This window comes from Corvus hawaiiensis, chromosome 3 (genome assembly GCF_020740725.1).
Source record: "Corvus hawaiiensis isolate bCorHaw1 chromosome 3, bCorHaw1.pri.cur, whole genome shotgun sequence".
NCBI classification, from domain to species: Eukaryota; Metazoa; Chordata; class Aves; order Passeriformes; family Corvidae; genus Corvus; species Corvus hawaiiensis.
Genome location: NC_063215.1, coordinates 90,699,852 through 90,712,804, shown reverse-complemented (window position 1 = coordinate 90,712,804; position 12,953 = coordinate 90,699,852). Strand labels below are relative to the sequence as shown.

Here is a 12,953-nt window from a genome sequence, read left to right as displayed (position 1 = left end):
CACAACATCTCTACAGTATCACAGAGGAAAGTGTGCTGCCTGTTACACTGATTTCTGGAAGAAACCTCCGAAATCATCTGCTTACAAACAGGCCTGGTAGACACTACTCAGCTAAGAGTGTATGAGTTTGGTAACTGGATGAAAAAAAATATCCAGTGAGCACATCTAAGAAGAAGTACTAGTTACTAGTACCATCATTTTATGGCAATTGCAGACTTCAGTTATATTTAATTGAATCATGTCTTCATGCCAAAAACACAGTAAGAAAATAGCATAAACATTTGAATTTATAAAAATAGAATCTGCAATGCCAACTTCACATTTTTCTTGTTCAACTACAAAGCTACTGTCTGCCTTCCTTTGAAATCAGAAGTGTTTAGTACAGTGCTTTGGCTACACCATTTTAATAAATCGATCCAAATCCATTGAAAATACCTTCTGTTAAGTGCTGTTATGGGAGACAGAGGGGAGCTAAAACACAAGGAAAGCATCCTTCTTTCCCTACCCATGAGCAATAAAAGCTACTAGCCTGAAGGCAAGCTTGAAGCCATCTTCACCATTTCACATTTCTCCTCCAGCTTGTCTAGCTTCTGCTTATCCAAGTCCTTAGAGCTCTATTTCTTTATAAAGTTTGCATGCAACAGACACTCACAAGTCTGTAACAAAGAATTTACTTAAACTGGAAGTAAAAATAACATATTTTACTTCCTTACACCCTAAGCACAGATGCTTCCAATGAGTTGACATAACTCTGCAGAAACAGCTTATGACTAAGTCCAATACACCTGTACAGCTTCAGAGCAATTTTGTGTAGCATGCATCTCCAGAAAATTAGTATTTTGTACATTTATGATAAGGGTGTACATACTAACCTGCCAAGGCCGATCCCAATCAAGAGGAATAGGAAAGGCTCCAAACCAAGCTCCAAGGATACTGCACACAGAAGTAATCTGTAGACTGCTTTCCCAGATGGACATAGCTCTGTAAAAAGTGTGTTAAAAGTTTTCAACAACAGCAAAAGTTATCATGGCAGAGAGTTAGATCAGATTTCTCCCAAAACTTTTGAGGCTATAAACAGAAACAAAAATTCACATATTTGATAAATAGCATGCAGGTTTTTTCTAAACCATACAAACTATAGATAAAATCTAAGTTGCAAATTTTAGCTATAATTACAATCTTTTTATACCACACTTTCGGGAATTTTTTTTTCTTGAGATGTTTACTGCAAAAGCTAATTTATTTTACCTGGAAACACTCCTATTGAGCTTGAAACACTGCTAGACTGAGCAAATAAATCTACCTCAATAACTGTGTGCATTGCAGGGAGAGGCAGACATGAAAGGGTACTGTAGGACTGCACAGAAAAGCACAAGCACAGTCACAAAGGATTCTGTGGTGCAGACATATTTGATGACTATGACAATTTGAAATTTAAAATAGAAGTTCACTATGAGAATATTTCAAAACAAGTTTCCATCAACTGAAAAGAAACACTGCAAGTAAATGCAACTGCACATTGCAGCCAGGGCATCCAAGTTCAAGTACACTGGCTGCAGGATAAATTTTTTGCACACTAAAGAACTCTTACACTACCAATCATGGCACATATTATAAGAGACATTGAACTACTTCAGTTCTCAGTTTATAGCCTTCTACCAGTACTGATTTCAAAAGTTTTTGGAAAGCTGGATTTCTGTTAAACAGATGAGCACTTGCTACCATCAGTGTACCAATGGATCGCTCTGCTTTGCTCAGGCCACGAACATTTGGGTACTTGGTACCAATTAAGAAATGAGCAACAGAAGATCAGAACACAGTAGGTACAGTTCCAAGAGAGGAGAACCAGGCTAGAATCCCTGCTCCAAATCACTACAGTACGAGATCTGAGATTTAAGTTTGATACATCTCAGATTATAAATATACACCTAGCTTCAGCTAACAGAGGAAAAATACGTGCATTTTTATGGCTTGAAGACTATATTCATAGTAAACTCTGAACTTTGCATGTGCTGTTGAGGTTGCGTGATATGAACACTTGGTTTTGAAGAGAATAAAATTTCTGACTTTACTTCTGACTACACACTGCTGCATTTGATATTGGCTAAACAGCTCACAAGTTTAAAGCAAATGTTTTTCAATGTTTGCAAAAAAAGGTCCTGCAGACTACAATACTGACAGTGCAAGTTTGACATTTTGAGCAGAACTCTTTCTTCTGCAATAACACAATCCCTTTAACTTAGAACACTCCAACTCACAATTCTACCAGCTTGAGATTTTTTTTCTTGAAGAGAAAAGTCCTGATGTACCTGTAAAACTGTTTACGAGTCTGCACAAAGAAAATTGTTGTGAATTATTTTCAGAAGCTGAATAATTGAGCAGAGCTGCTAGGCAGAATGAGGAAGAGAACATTCACTACAGCCTTAAAGCAGCGAAAGGGACAACAGAATACACCAAGGACTAACCGAGGTACAGTTATACCTCACCAGACATCTTGTGTGTGTGGCAGATTCACCAGAGAGTGCTGTACCATATGGAGGTATCAGAGTCCAAAAGCAAAACAACAGAATTAGCAAGGCACAGTGCCCAAGTGAAAAACAGCCATTGGCAGTTTGGCAACTATTTCAGCTGCTAATTGAACCACTCTGCAGCATGGGCTGGCTACCCAAAGACAACCTGACTTGTCCTCCAGCATTATCCTGAAGGAGCAATGCTTCCATTACTCACTTTTCTCCATGGAATGACAGCTATTGGGATTTTTGCAGGTATTCTTTAAACCACCACATAAACTCCTCATTTTCATGAGGCTAACAACTGCAGCAATGTTTATAAACTTTGCATTTTCTAGGTTTCTTTCATTTTAAACTATGAATAACTAAGATACAACTGCAGACAAACTAGCAATATTGAAGATAATAAATGAACACTAGTGGCAGAAAGGTCTTTTGAAGCCTAAAGTAACTATTTAACCCCTTTAAATAATACAATACATTCAGTTCAGCTTTAAATAATGTTTGAATTAAGACATTAGCTGACATAAAATAATCTACTGAGACAGCTCCTTCATAGACAAGGTTTGGAATTCTTGGCTGCAGCAGGACTAAATACTAAGCAGCCCTTGGTGTGTGATGATGCCCACATTTACAAGGGACATTTCAAGTCTGTAAGAGTGTGCAGTTCACAAACAAAGTGACAGAAGAGGCATAATGAAAACTGGAAGGAGCCCTAACACCATGGTTTTATACTATTTTTTGGCAATATCCAAATAAAAATCTCATCTACCCTGGTGACACCTTATAATTGCTATTATACCAGAAATTTCAACACCATTTCTCAGAGCAGTGATTTGAAATAAACAGTCTCCAGAAGAACGAAAATAAAAAAAGGCCACTGAAAACTGATTTCTTAAAGACTTTTAAGCAGGAGGCTATTTCAGCTAAGAAACACTATTTAAATAATAACCACGTGCTGCCACTAATGCTGATAACCCTTTCTGTAGCTTTCAGTTCCCTCTAACTGCTCACAGAGCACATGACAGCATATGGTCAGTGTCATGACACTGACATCAGCCACAAGTCTAGATGGCAGAATAAGGAGTCCAGAAGTGCTGGCATGGGCCCACCCCTTTCCAAATGCAGAATTAGTGAAAAGGGCCCTATTTATAGCCACCTAAGAATGGAAGGGTTTGTGATGTAGAATATACGGACTTACTTTTCTCACACATTCTATGTGCACATAGGCTTAAGGTTACTTAAGTCTAAATTGCACTCAGGTGCTTTTAAAACACATTCTTTTTTCATATTAAGCTATACACTTAATCAGACTTTCAAGCTTACTGTTCCAGTGCAACTCAATTCCCTAAACTCTACTTATAAGGCAAGTAGCTCTGTTTTACCCCACCATCCTTTTCTTCCATTTAACCAGTCCCATCTCATTCCACATGGCTCAGTTAGAGACAGCCTTTTAATACATCATGTCTACACTCATCTCATGCCCAGACATAAGAGGTTCCAATTTCATGAGGTCAAATGAAAAGACACAGGATTATTTTTAAATGAGCAGCCTGCTACAATCCATTAAAAAAAATTGCTACAATATTTCTTAATAGTCTATATTCACTCAAATGTAAACAAACATGATTAACAATAGACATTTTACTCCAATAATGTCACATGGCTCACTAGTATGAAGTACTTACAAGTCCTCACAGCAAAAAATGTCAAAACAAGACAACTGTTTCCTATGCAAAAATTGTGCTGAAATGGCATTAAGATCTAAACTAGGGAAGAAAGAAATTGACAGGCATTCAAAATCTACCTGGCACAGACTGATATTGTCAAACATCTGTTACTTCAATTCAGCTGTTATTTCCTGTTGTAAAACCTCCCAAGATGACTAAGGGAATCAGCAATGATATATTCTGGCTAAACAACTCCTTGCTTTTATTACACTCTATTTAAGCCTTCCACTGAAAAAAACTGTGTAAATTACTTGAACAAGGACTCAAGATATTTTTCATTAAGTTGAGAACTGAGATAAACCAGAATTCAATACGTGAAGCTGGTATTAAAGTCTAGCTTTGTCCTTGTTCTACAGGAGTGCAAACCAAAAATAATTCCATAGGTCAGCAGCATAATACAACTTTTCACTTTCTTTTGAGATGAGACTTCACCATTACAAACTATTAAAAGGGAATGAATACTAAAATCTTATTCAATCTCAAGCATATGTGAAGCCTGCTTCAGTGTCCCAGTCTTTCAACCATGCTATTATTTATGGAATGAAAAAAGGCAGAAGAAATGGAAATCTTCTGAAAAATACATTATCCTTGATACATGATAATGCCATGGCTGCCACTGGAGGTGAAAAATGTGGTTAGAAGGCTCATTTTACTTTAAACACACTCCTGAAAAAATTAATGCTTGAAAACTCTGACACCAAAACCAGCTTTCTTTGTAACTGGAAAAAGAGCATGGGTTAAGATTACATACTTAAGAACACAGTAATTATGTATAATTTTCCACATTATATTCAAGTTTAAAACAGTGCGTGTTTTGGCTTCCTATTCCTACTTTCAAAGTTGTATTTATGAAGGTACTATTGAATCATGTGCAAGATTCTCCATGCACAGCTCAGTGTCAGGTCTCCCCTTTATTTGACAACCATCATGTAGGACTGCACAATGTTTTTACTCCAGTGGAATATGTGTTGGAAACTTTACTTCCTTCAAACACATACAAAGTGAGATTTAGCATCTGGACACCAAAAATAAAAAGCCATTTTTCTGAAACAGTGTCTTCAAATAAATCTTTCTTTGTCAGAGAAGCTTTCATATGTCTGTAATCACAAATACAAAAACCATCCATCATTCAGGAAGTTTCCTTTTCTTTACAAAAAATTCCATTAGATATTGTTGACATCAATTCTGTCCATTTCTATTCAGAGAAATATCAGAAACTTTAGATTAGAACTCACCCGTTTTTACTAAATACCCGTATCCATGCCTGTATGTTTGGTCCCAGCAAACACAAGCACTGTAAAGTAGTAAAGGTAGACAGGAGAACTGCAAACAAAAATGTCTCAGTCACTGACCTACAAAAAACCAGAATATTACAAAATTAAGTGAGGTGGTTGCTAATGTTCTAAGAGTTCCAAGATTTAGGAAGAAAAAAGCCCCTCTAAGTCAACTTGTGAAAGTGTGTGCTTTCTTAAACCTCATGCAGAAAAATAACTTATTTTCTTCTTACTCTGTAGAATAGTAAAGGAAGCTGGAAACAGTTCTGCTGTTACCTCAAGAGTGAAATGTGGTAATATTTTGAAATGCCTGACACCTGTAACATTTTGTAAAACCACAGGTGTACCTCACATGGATCGCTACTTCTAAACTGAAGTATGCTTGGATATTTACTTCATTATTCCATTTATTTTTCCAGTTTGGTGTTATGATAGCAACCATGAAACCAAACTACATGATGCTATTATTAGTCAGTAACTTAGTCTATCTCTCAAAAACCAGGTTGCTTCGTATTTTTTTTAAACTTTCATAAAAGTTAAAACACTAATATCAAAAGGATGGAAGATATGCAAGACAGGTGTTTTAGAATCTTATGGGGAAAATGACTAAATGAAACTCCAAAAAATGTTTGTGCCCTTATGTTTACCATAAATAGTTTGTTTGTAACTGTCTTACAATTTTTACTTACAGCAGTCTTGTTTAAGAGCTGGCTTCCAAAAAAAACAAACTGAACAAGCCAACAAAAAAAATACCACCAACAAGAGAAAGCTAAAACAGCCACCCTTCATCCCCCAGCTAGGAGCTTATCCCTTAACTTCCAGTGTACCAGAAAATACACAAGTACTTATACCAACATCTGCAAGGAGAGCTGCCCCTTAGAATGTTTAGAGAAAGAGAGGGTCTTCTGACTTACTCTATGAGAGGTGCTCCATAAAGAACAATAATCGCATGAAATAGTATGCAAGACATGAAAAAGTATATACAGCATTTTAGAAATCTGGATATCTAAAAAAGAGCAACGAAATATCAGAATCATGTTTCAGAACAGAACATAAGTAACACTCACAGTCTATATCTTATCAACAGCACTGTACTCTACTTCTTTAATTTCAGCTACAGCACAATATAATAGCATGGCATATTTCAACACAGTTTTCCATATATTAATACTTTAAATAATTAATTTTAAAAGATCGCACTCCATCTAAAATTTTTTTCATGCACCCCATTAAACAGGGCAAACATACAAAAAATATAACCAGAAATGACAAGATAAACAGAAGTCATTTTATTAGATATTTTTACATTTCTGTTTTACATCTGACTGTCATGTCCATTCATTAAAAGGCAACTCTCACAAAACGTGAAAAAATATTTCAAAGCAAGAAAACATACAATATAAAAAACCCCTGCAACACAGAAAATCAAAATTACATTAACTAAAACTATATTTTGAACTTGGCATCTTAAATTCACTGCATCTTGCCTGGCTCAGCAGGTCAGGAGTGCAAGACTATCCACCTGATTTCAAAGCTCTGGGGTACTCCTCCACTGCTGGGCAAGTCGTGTGCTGCTCCAAAATCATTCTGTTCGAAAGTATTTCATTGGGATTCATACCTTCAACGCTCCCTGTTGCAAACTGTCACTACAAAAAGTTTCTCCCAACTTCAGATTCTTCTGTATGCAAATTTCATCACACAAGGAAATCCAGCCATTTTAATATTTTCCATATGATTTTTAAAAAATTGTTTAAATGTAATGTAGTATCTCTTTTATGTCTCAGATTCTGAAACTATTTTTTTCCTTTAAAGTCATCACACGAAAAACGTGCGATAACATTTCTTCTTGGTATATCCACTTATCAAGATGAGTCAGGCCTGGACTACAAAATGAGTTCTGTGCCATTTCATTTTACCAGGTTTTGCCAACATACAAATTCTTGGGACTGCAAACGACATTGTATTGACACGAAAACGGAAAGCATAGAATCACTCACCTGAACAGGTTATTTACAGGTAGAGAAAGTTTAACATCATGAAAATACTGAAAAATTTGTTTCAAAAGGTGCTACACTCAACTCACTCATGGAAGATGAGAATTCACCACCAAAAATTGTTTTCTTTCTCATGTGATTATTTCAGAGAATTTGCTTCCCCTCTGTATTGTCTGGTAGCAATTTAAGAATTAAAAAAAATCTTACCTTGTGAGCAAAGGAACTTCTCTTAGGAGTCTGACTTGGTTTAAGGACTAAGTGCAAGATTATATTAAGGGTACCAACAGAAACAGAACAAACACACAGCCACGTGAGGTGCGTTCCCAGGACGCTGAATCCGTCCAGGAAGAAAGCGGGGCCAACCGCGGCCAGGACGATGGACACTGCGCAGAGCAGGTTGGCAGCCAGGAGCCTCCTGATTTCCGCCCCTCTCATGGTGTCCGGGCAGCGGCCACCTGCAAGACACCGAGTCCCACCCCGTCACCGACGCACGGCAGCAGCGCCGCAGGGCAGCATCTTCCCCAGCCGCGCGGCGCAGGGCAGAGCTCTGAGCGCAGGCCGGGGGCGAAGGTGCGGATTTTGGGGCAGGAGAGGAGCGCTCGCTGAAAAAAACAAATCCCGCGCGGGCCGCAGGCGCCCCTCCCGCCCCTCACCGCGGAGCGCACGGCGCCGCCCGGCAGCGGAAGGCGGCGGGGCCCGACCGACGGCACCTCCGGGGCGGTGCCGGAAGCGGCGGCGGCTGCGGAGGGGCTGCCATGGTGTGCGACAAGTGTGAGTACGGGGGTGTGGGGGCCCTGCCCGACCTGCCGGACCCTGCCCTGCCCTGCCCTCCCCGTGGGGGTCCCGGGCTGCCCCGAGCGGAGCAGCAGCCGCGGGTCCTGGGCTGCTCAGGGCGGGCCGCGGGTGGCGGCTCCCGGCAGGGCCCGGTGTGAGCTGTCATTCTCCCCTGTGTGAGCTGTCATTCTCCGCCTGTGGAGCGTATTAATACACATAGTTTAAATGATTCTGTCCTCTATCAGCAGTAGCGTGAGCAGCAGGAACGGGAAAGTGATTGTCCCCCCTGAACTCGGCACTGCTGAGGCCGCATCTCGAGTGCTGTGTTCAGTTCTTGGCCCCTCACTACAAAAAAAGACCTGTGGAGCAGGTCCCAGGAAGGGCAGCGGAGCTGGGGAAGTGTCTGGAGCGCAGAGTCTGATGAGGAGCGGCCGAGGGTGCTGTGGTGGTTTAGTCTGGAGAGGAGGAGGCTCAGAGATGGCCTTGCTGCTCTCTGCAGCTCCCTGAAGGGAGGGCGGAGCCAGGCGGGGGTCGGCCTCTTCTCCCGGGTAACCACCGACGGGACAAGAGGATGTGGTCTTAAACTGGGATGGGAAGGCTTAGGTAGGACATTCAGAAGAATTTCGTCCTGGAGAGGGAGATTACACATTGGAATGGGCTGCCCAGGGAGGCGGTGGAGTCACCGTCCCTGGAGGTGCTTAAGGAAAGCCTGGATGTGGCACTCAGTGCCATGGTCTAGTTACATGGAGGTGATTGCTCACGGGTGGGACTCGATGATCTCAGAGGTCTGTTCCAACCTAACTGATTCTGTGCTTCTGAATCTTTTCCTTTGTAATGTTTCCTTATGTAGGCGAGAAGAAGCTTGGGACAGTGATCATTCCCGATACATGGAAAGATGGTGCAAGAAACACTACAGGTAACCTCAGGAAGGTTTAACAACTTGGTTTTGAGGTATTGTAAAGCCAGTTGGGCACCCGAGCTATGTCACCATCTTAAGGCCAAAACTTTATATTATTAATCAGGTTAAATATTAACTTGTGTACTTTCCCTCCCATGCTGATTTAATGCATTGGGAATTTATTTGTCCAGGACTCTTCAGTGTTGAACTTGTCTGTTTTGTTTTTTGGGTTTTTTTCCTTCTTGTATGCAAGGACAATACACAGAGTATTTAAAGGCAGTATAAAGTGTTCTGTTATCCTGTCCCCTAATGCTGTGCTGAGTGTTTTATCTCTCTCTGTAACTTTATTTGCATATGTGTAAAAGTTGTAAACAAAGATTTTTAAAGTATGCTTGGAACTGGGAGATTTATTCAGTTATTGATTTATTCTTTTTGTAGAAAGCGGTGGTCGCAAATTAAATGAAAACAAGGCGTTGACCTCAAAGAAGGCAAGGTTAGTATTGAACGCTGATTTTGGCTAAGAACATCAGTTAGCAAACTAACTGAGGCCTGTTTCCTGCATACCTGGGCAACTACTCCAGACTTGTCCAAAACACACTAAGTAAATAATAACTGTGGGGATTATGGTATTTGATTTGTCAGTACAAATGCATCCATCCATATTTCATGGGTGCTTTCTGCTCAATCTTAGAGTCTGGGCAAGTATTTTATTGCAGTTCTCACTGGAATTGCTAGGATTTGATGGTTTTATAGGAGAGAAGCCGGGAAATGCTTATTTTCTGTGCTAATATTGTCAGGATAATCTCTTGAGTATTTCCTTCATGTCTGAGGGACTTTCTGTTTGCAAGGGGGCAAAATGCTGCTGGAAGGTGTTTAAGTTCAAAGTCATGTAGTATCTTAATAAAAATACACATTTTTAGTTCTGCTTTCATGAAGTTTTTGTCTGTGATGGAAGAAATGTTTCTTAATGGGGAAAGTGGGAGCTTTTCTGCATACTTTGTGCAGCCTATTAGAAATAATTCTTGTGTGTCCCTTTTCTAAATAACAGTTTTTGCTGGAGTTTCTGACTGCACCCTCTGGCTTGGACTTTTTAGGATGAGGCAGAAAAAATACTTCATTTCAAGGTGTATAAATAAAATACTCTTCCTTTTTCTCAGATTTGATCCTTATGGAAAGAACAAATTTGCAATATGTCGCATTTGTAAGAGTTCTGTCCATCAGCCAGGGTCCCACTATTGTCAAGGATGTGCCTATAAAAAAGGTGAGTTTCACTGAGTGCCAAAATACCCCAGTTTGGCTTGAAACCAGAGAGGAAGTACAACACCTGAATTTGTAATTAGGAAGAGAAGGCTAAGATGAGATTTAATTACTGTCTTCAGCTACTAATAGGACGGCACGGGGAACATGGAGTCAGACCCTTCTGAGGTACACAGTAATAGATTAAGAAATAGTGTACACAGGTTAGAATGTGGAAAATTCTAATTACATAAAAGGAAAGCAATTTTTCAGTGTGGGAGTGATCAAATATTCTAGTAACAGAGGTTGTAGAATCTTTACAGGAGGTATTCAGAGCATGACATGAACAGTCCTGAGCCAGCCTTATCCAAGTTGGCTGTTTTGAGTGGGGCAGGACTGGAGACTGAAGGAGATTCTTTTAAACCTTTGTAGTTCTGTAATTCTGCTTCTTTTAGAATGTTTGTGGTATCTAAATCAGTAGATTTGGAAAAATAACTCTAAACTTAATCTTGGCAATTGCATGGAGAACTGTCATCTAACAAGTTTGATTTTCCTTAATTTAAAAAATCCCAGGTCTTGTAAAACTCAATTGCTTGTTGCAGTCCCTCTTCTGCTCACTTCTCTCTTGTCCCCTTTTTATAACAGCTAAATCTAAAATTCCTGGGTGGGGAAAAAGCATCATGATTTAAGGCCAAGGAATCATTATAGCACATAAGGTGAACTGATTTTTAGATGTAGAGCTACAGCTAACCAGTAGTAAGCTTTGTTTATGAAATTAATTGTTCAATAAATATGTCCTGTGTCACTAAGCCAGTGGTTTAGCAGCCTGCTGTAGGAATGTTGCCTGCTAGGTGCTCACCAGATGGCTGAATCCCAAGTGGTAGAACCTTGTTCTCTTTCTTAAATTTGTGGCTGGCTTGGGTGGGCTTCGGGATTTGATCTTTGTCTGCTTGTGTATCCTTCCAGGTTGAACCTGTCTTCTTCATAAAATTAAGACCTTTCTAAGTGCTTTAGGTTGTAGCTCTAACCATCAAAGATGTAATTGGGGCATATTTCTCGAAGCAAATGCAGTCATACAGCTTAGTGCTTCAGCTGTTGCATATCTCCAAAATTGGGAGGCAATCTTAAGTTAATTACTCCTCAGTTTAGACTTGAAGTCAATATTTAGTGGGCTGAATTTTGGTCTCCAGAGTAAATCATGTGGCATGTTCCCTGCTGTTCTCTTCCCTAATGGACTGCTAGATACGTGTCCAGTCATGATGTCAGTATATGAAAGCACACGATTGGGAGAGAGCAGGAGTAGATGCCACTTGACATTTTTTGTCTGCTGGTCAATGTTTGTGTAAATTGAGAAGTGGTCCTACGGATAAAAGATTTAGCACCTTTCTGCTTTGGAAGGAGGGGGAGAGATTGAGACAACCCACTCCTCTGCCAAACTTGTGTACGTTTTGGTGCTCTGGTCTTTTGACTTGACACTCCTAGAGTTTAGGACAAAGTCCTTTGGGACATCAGTGTTCACTTCTCAAGTATTCTTGCTCCATAAATACCTTAATTCTGTGAAAACGTGTTCTAAACTTTCTCAGTTGTCTGAAGCCCCCCACCTGTTAATGCCCCATTTAGCAGTCAGTTTGTTGGTGACTGTATTTTCTTAGTCCTGCTACTTCCTGTCCACCTCATGCCTCATTTGGCTACAGGACTTTAAACGATTAACAATACACCATTTTTACCTGTTTGTCAGATGTGAGCCTCTCCTGGCTCTCTTCGGGCATTCCAGCAAATTACAGAGGCTTCAGGCAGTATCGTGAATCATAATGCTCTCAAAATAGAGCTTATGTTCTAAAGTGGAAGCATTACACATATGCTGCAGATACTAATTTGTATTAGGAGTTACAATGTTACTTCTAAGTTCATAGTATCTTTTGAGAACATGCACAGATAAGATTGTCAGTGAGAGCCCATTTGAACAATTTTTTTTAAAAAGATCTTTACAAAAACAGCAACTGTTTTTGAAGAAAGACTGTAATGATTTTAAAATAATTTACACACTTTTTGTGTGCTTATAGGCATCTGCTCCATGTGTGGCAAGAAGGTCTTGGATACGAAGAACTACAAGCAAACTTCTGTCTAATTGTACTGGCTAGTCTTTTTATGAACTTTAGCTTCTGTGTCTTTGTACAGTAACTCTCTCTAAAATCATTTGTGAATAGTGCTTTCTGGAAGATAGTACATTTACTTGGAATGAGAGGTAAAGACAGCCTGATTATTTGCCTAAAATGTACATAATATTGGATTATTGTTGGTTTAGCACTAATATTAGCTGGTATTTAAAGGTAATGGCTTTCAGCAACTGATACAGTTCAACAGGAATGAGAAGATCCTGGTAGATAGGTTGAAACTATGTTACCATGAGAACACAGATCTTTGAGATGAATACTCTTTTTTTTTGCCTATCACAAGTCTTCTGCTTATCTTACGGTAATGTTTTGTAGATGTATAAAATATGAGCTTGCATCACCTCATTAAAGTATCTTCATTTA

At 39.6% G+C, this 12,953-nt stretch overlaps 2 protein-coding genes across 4 annotated transcripts in view; one reads left to right on the top strand and one right to left on the bottom strand.

Moving 5' to 3' along the window:
* PIGF (phosphatidylinositol glycan anchor biosynthesis class F) overlaps positions 1–8,204 on the bottom strand; it is a 23,716-nt gene extending 15,512 nt beyond the window's left edge. Inside the window, exons 1-5 of one of the 2 annotated variants that reach the window (XM_048299070.1) lie at positions 8,162–8,204; positions 7,716–7,963; positions 6,429–6,520; positions 5,476–5,592; positions 873–981 (exon numbers count right to left, since the gene is read on the bottom strand). In XM_048299070.1, coding sequence (XP_048155027.1) covers positions 873–981; positions 5,476–5,592; positions 6,429–6,520; positions 7,716–7,943 — 546 coding nt within the window. In that variant the 5' untranslated portion in view covers positions 7,944–7,963; positions 8,162–8,204. The other variant, XM_048299068.1, reaches the window with a different exon arrangement.
* On the top strand, positions 8,177–12,953 carry CRIPT (CXXC repeat containing interactor of PDZ3 domain). Of its 2 annotated transcripts, XM_048299073.1 has the most exons (5): positions 8,178–8,279; positions 9,133–9,198; positions 9,619–9,673; positions 10,338–10,441; positions 12,480–12,953. In XM_048299073.1, exons 1-5 carry the CDS (start codon positions 8,264–8,266, stop codon positions 12,542–12,544), a joined length of 306 nt encoding a protein of 101 aa, XP_048155030.1. In that variant the 5' UTR covers positions 8,178–8,263; the 3' UTR covers positions 12,545–12,953. The 2 variants fall into 2 exon arrangements, with proteins under 2 accessions (XP_048155031.1, XP_048155030.1); XM_048299074.1 differs by lacking the exon at positions 10,338–10,441 and having other exon boundaries at positions 8,177–8,279.